Source organism: Tachyglossus aculeatus, chromosome 16, assembly GCF_015852505.1.
Source record: "Tachyglossus aculeatus isolate mTacAcu1 chromosome 16, mTacAcu1.pri, whole genome shotgun sequence".
NCBI lineage: Eukaryota > Metazoa > Chordata > Mammalia > Monotremata > Tachyglossidae > Tachyglossus > Tachyglossus aculeatus.
The window spans coordinates 47478938-47487800 of NC_052081.1; the positions used below are offsets into that span (position 1 = coordinate 47478938).

Consider the following 8863-nt stretch of genomic DNA (forward strand, 5'->3'; position numbering starts at 1 on the left):
GCACTGCTCCCCAACTGTTGACCGCCTTAGCTCCCTCCCTCCCTCCTTTTTTTTCCTCTCTACCTCTCTCCCTCCCTCCCCAACCCATCCTGTCCCTTCGAGGGGCGGTTTGAGCGGGCTGCCACGGTGACCTAGGGGACCGGTCTGGCCTGGGCCCCGATCCCTGTCAGGGCGCGCCTCTTTCTGCCTGAGGGTGGGAACAGGGGCATGGAGAAAGGCCCCACCAGAGAGATTGTGCAGAAAGATAAGAGGTCTATGTTCCCGGCCTGGATCCATCATCCCGGTTGAAGGCCCGCACCACCGGGAGAGGTTCCCGCAGCCCTGCTCGTGTGTGGTCTCAGTGCGCGTGCATCATTTCCCCTTCCCCGACTCCCTCTCCCGCTCTTCCCCCTGGGGCTGGCCCACAGGGAGCCTGCTCCCCTGTGCCAGATCCAGCACCCCTCCCCGGACCCCCCAACACGAGGACTGTCCCTCATTAGAGCTGTTGAGGCCCATGGGTAGCCCGGCCGGAGGGGCTGGCCGTCTGGGATCTCCCTGTCACCGCTCCCAAGCCCCCCGACACTGACCAACCGACCCACTGACCGCTCTCTGCTGGGAGAGGGGACAGGAGAGGATGGGGCGTGGAGGGGGTGGGACCTGGGAAGCCAAGGTGGGAAGGAAACAGAGGGCTCCAGGGGCCCTTTTGTGGCCCGTCCCGTGTCCCCTCTCCTACCTGGACCATTTGCCCCCCTTCCCCGAGGCCACGCTTCCCGTCCCCAAGACGGTTCTGGGGGCCCGCCGGAGACTGCTGACCGGGGGCCGGGGCTTCTGTCCCCTCAGCGGCCTGAGCTGGAGCTGGGGCTGGGCATCCGCGGGAAGCAGCATCCTGGCCGAATTCGGGTCTCTACACTTGGAGTTCATCCATCTCACCGAACTGTCCGGCAACCCCCTCTTCACCGAGAAGGCAAGTGGGCCGTGCTTGGAAAGCGGGGGGGGGGGACACGGTCGTCAAACTGCTCCCCGCTGGGGCCGAAGGACAGCCCACTGAGTCCTGACTGCCCCTTCTCCCGCAAGGCGGGGGACTGGGCCCCCCGGAGAGCCTCCCACTGAGGAGAAATTCCGTGATAGCTCCCGGCCTCGAAGAGGCGGCATTCATATCCATTTCCTCCACCGCCGCCTCATCCACGCTCCGTCCGGACGGGCACATGTGCTGTCCGCAGCCCCTCCCCGGTCCTGTCGCACTCTGCCAGAGCGGGCGGCGAAGCGGGGCATCATGCCAAGACTAATTTACCAACCGTCCGTGCCCTTCGCCGACCCCACCCAGCGACGGGACAGGGGAGGGTAGCGAGGGGCCATCTCTCCGAGCCCCCAGAGGAGACGAAGCTTGCCACGGGGTTGCTGTGCGTTTCATCCCCATTTGCTCCGAGGTGACAACACAGCAGTTCAAGCTAAGCAGAAGGCAACGGCGAATTGGGCAGGCGCTGCCCCTCGGAAAACTGCCACTTCTCCCTGGCCGACCCCCACGTGGAAATCTGCGGGATTCGCTCCGCCCGCCCCAGTCTCCCCAGCCACGCCCTTCAACGGGGGTGACCTGTGGGTAGAGAAGAGGCATCTCTAAAGAGCACCTGCTCAGGCAGGCCCGATAGATCGCCCGGCTCCCGAACATACACCCGAGAAGCAGCATGGCTTAGTGGCTAGAGGCCGGGTCTGGGCCGCTTGTCTGCTGGGTGACCTTGGGCAAGTCACTTGACTTCTCTGGGCCTCAGTTCCCTCCTCAGTAAAATGGGGATAAGACTGTGAGCCCCATGTGGGACAGGGACTGTGTCCAGCCTGATGAGCTCGTATGATAACAATAATAATGATGGCATTTGTTAAGCACTTACTATGTGCAAAGCACTATTCGAAGCGCTGAGGGGGGAATACAAGGTGATCTGGTTGTCCCATGTGGGGCTCACAGTCTTAATCCCCATTTTACAAATGAGGGAACTGAGGCTCAGAGAAGTTAAGTGACTTGCCCAAGGTCACACAGCAGACATGTGGCAGAGCTGGGATTAGAACCCATGACCTCTGGCTCCCAAGCCCGGGCTCTTTCCACTGAGCCACGCTGCTTCTCCGGTGTACGTTCAGGAGCCGGGCGGTCTATCGGGCCTGCCTGAGCAGTTGCCCCAGTGCTTAGTACAGTGCCTGGCATATAATAAGCACTTAACAAATACCCTTTTCTAAAAAGAAAGCACTTGGGAGAGGGCAATACAACGTGTTTTGTTGTCTGCCTCCTCCTTCTAGACTGTGAGCCCGTTGTTGGGTAGGGACTGTCTCTAAATGTTGCCGACTTGTATTTCCCAAGTGCTTAGTACAGTGCTCTGCACACAGTAAGCGCTCAATAAATACGATTGAATGAATGAATGAACTTGGTAGACCAGTTCCCTGCCCTGTCAGTCAATCAGTGGTTTTGAAGGAGTCGGGAAATGAGGGCGGGGAGGGAGGGCCCAGCAGGTCCACAGCAGAAGCAAGCACTGGGCAGACCGCTGGACTGTCCCCGTCACCCCGGAGGGGTTCTCCGAGCCCTTTCCGAGGTGAGGGGGTCCGGCTCGTCCACAGACTCCGTGACTGACCCGTTTCCCCCTCCCCGTGCAGGTGAAGACGATCCGCCAGGTCCTGAACAGGATCGAGAAACCTCACGGCCTGTATCCGAACTTCCTGAGCCCCGCAACTGGGAGCTGGGTGCAGCGTACGTACAGAGCACCGTCGGGGGCCGGGCCGGGACGCGGGACTGGTACTTGACGCTGAGATGGACGGATGGACGGACGAGGGGGTTGTCTCTGCCCAGACCCCTCTTCTTGGGGGAGCCTCCCCTCAGACCCGGCCCGTCTGCTTCAGCCTCCGGCTCTAAGCCGCACTCCCAGAAGGTCATCCGGTAGCTGAATCTAGATACTTCTGCCGTCTGGTGCTCCCAGAGCCCCGGGAGGCCGAAGAGCTGTCGGGTGACCCTGGCAGACCCAGGGTGCCCCCCGGCCTGCGGAGCCTCAGCCTTGCTGAGATGGTGCCCATGTGGGGGGGACACCCACTGGTGCACACGCTCTGGGGACGCAACCCCCTTGCCCCCGCACCACTCCTCCCAGGGCAGGGTGGGAGGCAGGAAGGTGGGTCAGGTCAGGATGGGGGGGGGGGGGGACGGCCCAAGACCTGAATCCCTCCCCCATCTAAGGGACCAGTGGCCCAACGAAGTCGCAGCGAGGGACTAAGGAGGCCAGGGCGGGCTTCTGTCCTGCTGCTGCTCTCTTGTGATTGGCTGCAGGCGGCTTCCGGACCGAAGTCCGGCCGAGCCAGAGCGGAACCGCGGTCCACACTGCGGTCCACACTGCAGTCCACACTGGCCCCGGGGCCCTGGCCATGCCCAGAGCAGGTTCCCTGCTGACTAGGGTCGGTCTGCTCTGGGGTCACCAGTGAACTCCCCGTCTTAGTAGGAGAAGCAGCGTGGCTCAGTGGAAAGAGCCCGGGCTTTGGAGTCAGAGGTCATGGGTTCGAATTCCGGCTCCACCACATGTGTGCTGTGTGACCTTGGGCAAGTCACTTAACTTCTCTGAGCCTCAGTTCCCTCATCTGTAAAATGGGGATTAAGACTGTGAGCCCCACGTGGGACAACTTGATCACCTTGTATCCCCCCCAGCGCTTAGAACAGTGCTCTGCGCATAGTAAGCGCTTAACAAATGCCATCATTATTATTATTATTAGTACCGGAGGAACGTGGGGCGAAGGGCTCTGCAGCAATGCTGGGGACCCCCGACCGCCTCTTGGTGGGGTCAGAACTGGCCGTCCAAATGTCCTGTCACCCCATCCCCAGTCCGGTGACGTCCCTGCCAAGTGGACGGTCACCAGTATTTATCCAGAACCGCTCATTCTGTGTCCGTGTCCCCGGCTAGACGTTAAGGTCCCCAAGGGCGGGGATCGTGCCTTCCTACTCTGTGGGACTCTCCATAGCCTTTAGTGTGGGGCTCTGTTCACAGTAGGCGCTCCATACACAGTTTTGATTGATCGGTGGTGCTTGGCGACGGTGGCGGATTGATTGAGGGACTGGGCCCACCTGGGGTGACCGTTCCCGGGCCTGTGTCCCCCACAGACCACGTCTCGATCGGCGGGCTCGGGGACAGCTTCTACGAATATCTGATCAAGTCCTGGCTGGCGTCGGACAAGACGGATACCGAGGCCAAGAAAATGTATGACGACGCGCTGGAGGTGAGGGCCGAATCCGGGGAGCCCACAGAGCCTGGGGCTACGAGCCGGGGGCGAGAGGGGAGCACGGGTGACTACCAGACGGGGCCCTGGTGTCTCTTCCTTCCCTGTCCTTCTGTGCCCAGGCCTGGCAACCTGAGTCGCTGCCCCGGAAGGGTTGGGATTGGTGATGTGGTATCGTGTTAGGGTAGCTGAGTGCGGGAAGGCAGGGGGTGGGCGATCTTCTCCTTATCCCGTTATTCTCCACCCCATATTGCTCCAGCTCTCTGGGCGAGTGGAAGGTTCCCCCAGCCGTAAGGGAGCCGGCAGCAACCACTCTTGCCCACCGAGCCAGGCCTTGGCAAGCCCCCAGAGAGTCGGGCTGCACCCTCTGGCACCTACCCACAGCTCTGGCCGTTGGCCGCCCATTCCCCTCCTCCTTTCCTTCGTGTGACGGGCCCCCGTCCTGCCACCCGCCCCTCGGCTTGCTTCGTTTTGGCCTCCCTCCTGGCAGGGTGGGCACGAATGGGCGTGGGCCAGGGTGGGGCCCCCAGGGGAAGCAGCGGCCTCGGCGGCGGACCGAGAACCTCACGGGTACAACCTCGGCCCGGGTTGCCCACCCGCTTCTCCCGCGTTCCCTCCCCGTCGGCCCGGCACAGTCCGGAGCAGGGTGGCCCCCAGGATTGGCGGGGGGCAGGGGCGTGATGGGGAGGGGAACCGGCGTCCGACCGCCCTTAGTTCCCCTGGAGAACTCCCAGGCTGCCCACACCCCCGCCCACCAGGCCGTGGACGTTTCCGTTGACATCCGTCTTCGTCCCTCTCGTTCCCGCCCTCGGCCTCCAGGCCATAGAGGCCCATCTGGTGAAGAAGTCTGCAGGGGGGCTGACCTACATCGCCGAGTGGCGGGGGGGGCATTCTGGATCACAAGATGGGGCACCTGGCCTGCTTCTCCGGGGGCATGATCGCCCTCGGGGCCGAAGGCGCCACCGGCCCCAAGAGGAAACACTACATGGAACTGGCCGCCGAGATCACGCGCACCTGCCGCGAGTCGTACGCCCGCTCAGGTAGCCCACGGGGACGTCTTCCGCGGAGAGGGCCGAGGAGGGTCCGGGCTTTTGGTTTGGGCAAGGGGGCCGGCTTTAAAGGTATTTGTGAAAGGCTTACTCTGTGCCAGGCGCCGTACTAAGCGCTGGAGCAGATACAGACTCATCGGGTTGGACGCGGTTCATGTCCCACATGTGGCTCGAGTGTCTTAATCCCCATTTTACAGAAGAGGGGGACTGAGGCCCGGAGAAGTGAAGTGACTGGCCCGAGGTCACACAGCAGACAAGTGGCCGAGCTGAGATTAGAACCCAGGCCCTGGCTCTAGCCACTAGCCCACACTCCCCAGAGTTTCCCCTGCTAACTCCTCCCAGCAGACGGGGCAGCTGCACCGGGAGGACATCATCATCAATCGTATTTATTGAGCGCTTACTGTGTGCAGAGCACTGGACTAGGCGCTTGGGAAGTACAAGTTGGCAACATATAGAGACAGTCCCTATCCAATAGTGGGCTCACAGTCTAAAACGGGGAGACAGAGAACAAAACCAAGCATACTAACAAAATAAAATAAATAGAATAGACACGTAAAAGTAAAATAAATAAATAAATAGAGTAATAAATATGTACAATATTTATGTCAATATGTCAAATAAATATGACATAAGGAAATGGATCCTCTGTTTCCGGCCTGCTCCGGGCAGCCCTCCAGAGGTGCTTGGCCATTCCTATCGATTGGCCCTCTAGACGGTAAGCTCGTGGGTAGGGAAGTGTCTTCCAACTCTATTGTAGTGTAATAATAATAATAATGGCATTTATTAAGCCCTTACTATGTGCAAAGCACTGTTCTAATAGCTGGAGAGGTTACAAGGTGATCAGGTTGTCCCACAGGGGGCTCGCAGTCTTAATCCCCATTTTACAGATGAGGTAACTGAGGCACAGAGAAGTTAAGTGACCTGCCCAAAGTCACACAGCTGAAAATTGGCCGGGATTTGAACCCATGACCTCTGACTCCAAAGCCCGGGTTCTTTCCACTGAGCCACGCTGCTTCTCTTTGGAGTGTACTCTCCCAAGCAGTTATTACAGTGCTCTGCACACGGGAAGCGCTCATTAAATACCAACGATGGATCGATCGTTCACTGATTGACCAATCGATGGATCAGAGATCAGAGATCCATCCTCCTCTTAGACTCGCTGTGGGCAGGGAACATGTCTATCGCCAACCCTGTGGCATCGTCCTCCCCTGAATGCACACAGGAAGTGCACGATTGAGAGGCCGCGTGGGCTAGTGGCTAGAGCCCGGGCCTGGGTGTCAGAAGGACCTGGGTTCTAATCCCAGCTCCACCTCGTGTCTGCTTTGCGACCTTGGGCCGGTCACTTCACTTCTCTGTCTTTCACTTCCCTCACCTGTAAAGCGGGGATTAAGACTGTGAGTCCCGTGTGGGACGGGGACCATGTCCAACCTGATTGCTTCGTATCTAACCCGGCGCTTAGTACGGTGCCTGCCGTATAGTCAGCTTTTAACGAGTACCATTTTCAAAACAAAACACAATACCATTGATCGATTGAGACTGAACTCCCGGAACCCAGAAGCCTCGGGTTTTTTTGTCCACGCAGACACCAAGCTGGGGCCGGAGGCTTTCCGCTTCGACTCGGGCAGCGAAGCCATGGCGACCAGGCTGAGCGAGCGCTACTACATCCTGCGTCCGGAAGTGGTGGAAAGCTACATGTACATGTGGCGCATCACCCACGACCCCAAGTACCGGCAGTGGGGCTGGGAGGTGGTCCTGGTACGTCAACCCCGTCCCCTCTTCCCGAGTGAGGGGTGGTTGTCCCCCAGGGAGCTTCCCCCGGGAACACCCGCAGGGTCGATGCTTCCTGTTTCACCTCAGCCCGCCCCTGCCTTCTCCCTTCCCCGGACCAGATCCCTTCAGCCTCCCTCCCGGCGACCGGCCGTGGTTGCCCCCATCACGACGGACGGGCCTGGACGGCCCCTGGTTGTAGGCCAACAAAGGGAATGGAGGTGGGCGGGCAGCGGATACTTTCCACTTAGTCCAGTGCTCTGCACACAGTAAGCGCTCAATAAATGCGATTGAATGAATGAACGAGAAAGCATTTAGGGGCCACTGGTTTGGGGCCTAAGAGGCCCACCGGGATCACCCCAAGGAAGAGGGCGGGATGGGGGGCACGGAGACGCCAGCCCTAAATTGAAGCAATTCTGCTTTCCCCGTATCGCTTCTTTCAAGCGGCTAATGTAGAAAGGCTTACTGGCTAGTATAGATGCCCCTCCAGAGGGCTTGGGCCTCTGCTGAGCCAAGAGTCCCGAGCCCTCGATAGTGGCCACTTTCTGGCTCCAGGCCCTGCCTTGACCCACCCTGAGTGGGAACGGGAAGTTGCAGCGTCGACAGCGTCCCGATTTCTCCGACTCACAGGCCGGGGTTCGGCTCTTCCCCGGAACCGGGCTGTGGCGGGACGGGAGTTGGGAATCGGGGCCCCGGCAGGCGATCCGCCGACGTCTTCCCCCTCTCCCGGTTCGTTCTGCGCTAAACACCCCCTGACCCCCTGCCCTCCTAGGCGTTGGAGAAGTATTGCCGAGTGGGAGCCGGTTTCTCCGGGATCCGGGACGTCTACACCACGACCCCCAACCACGACAACATGCAACAGAGTTTCTTCCTGGCCGAGACGCTCAAGTGAGTTCCGATCTTGCCAGGCTTCGGCTCCTCCCGCCGGCCCCCTCCACCGCTAATTGCTCCCGGGGCCTCCTCTCACCGGGTCCCCGAGCCACGGGCAGGTGGCACCGCTGCCCCATCTGCGCTTCCTCCCTTGCCCCTTTCTCTCCTTCTCCTCCCCACCGGCTCACGGCCCACACTCTTGGGGGGCTCCTGGCTGCAGGAGGAGCCAAGCCCCCTGCGATGCCCCAGTCACTGTGAACTCTCCACCCCGTCCCCTTCGGATAATCGAGCGCCGACTGCCGTTGTCGTTGCCGGGACATCAGGGGGTGCCGGGGCGAGAAGCAGCCGGGGCTTCCTCGGGTCTCCTTCCCCCGATTTCCCCGCTAGCCCCGGCGGCGCCCTGATCCCGTGTCTCCCGCCCCCCCAGGTATCTGTATCTCCTGTTCTCGGAAGACCACCTGCTCTCCCTGGAAGACTGGGTGTTCAACACGGAAGCCCACCCCCTCCCCGTGAACCACACGAACTTTCGCGACCAAGCCAGCACGGCCCACTGACCGCGGGCCGGGTGTCCACTGCCGGGCCCGGCCGGGTGGTTCCGGCCCCCGTGGGTGGGGTCCGGCCCGTTCCCAGAATGGTATTCGGGGGCCGTCCATCCGTGCCCGGGCAGGAACGGGGGGGAGGCGCCTCCCCATCCATCCAGCACCTTCTTCTCCTCCGTGAGGAGGCTCATCTGAGCACGGAAGGCTGGGTAGGGCCGCTCTGATCAGCCCGGGGGGCGGGAGGGGGTCCCCCCCACACACACCCCGCCGCCTTTCTAAGGAGAATTTCTATGAAACCCACCGACTCTTCTTCCCGGGGGCCAGAGGGTCGCAGGTTTTGCCACACGAGACGTATCTTCTTTTAATTTTCCTTCCTTTCCGTTTTTGTCTGGGTTTCATTTGGCCTTTTCTATACAGCTGGATTTT

The 8863-nt window shown here is 60.7% G+C and overlaps 1 protein-coding gene across 1 annotated transcript in view; it reads left to right on the forward strand.

Annotated features, from left to right (window-relative positions):
* Positions 1-8540, forward strand: part of MAN1C1 (mannosidase alpha class 1C member 1) — a 57227-nt gene extending 48687 nt beyond the window's left edge. The window contains 8 exon segments of the mRNA XM_038758009.1: positions 820-943; positions 2614-2707; positions 4097-4212; positions 5032-5094; positions 5096-5252; positions 6844-7016; positions 7801-7916; positions 8326-8540. Of these exon segments, the coding sequence (XP_038613937.1) occupies positions 820-943; positions 2614-2707; positions 4097-4212; positions 5032-5094; positions 5096-5252; positions 6844-7016; positions 7801-7916; positions 8326-8452 (970 nt within the window). The 3' untranslated portion in view covers positions 8453-8540.
* The last annotated feature ends 323 nt before the right edge of the window (positions 8541-8863 follow it).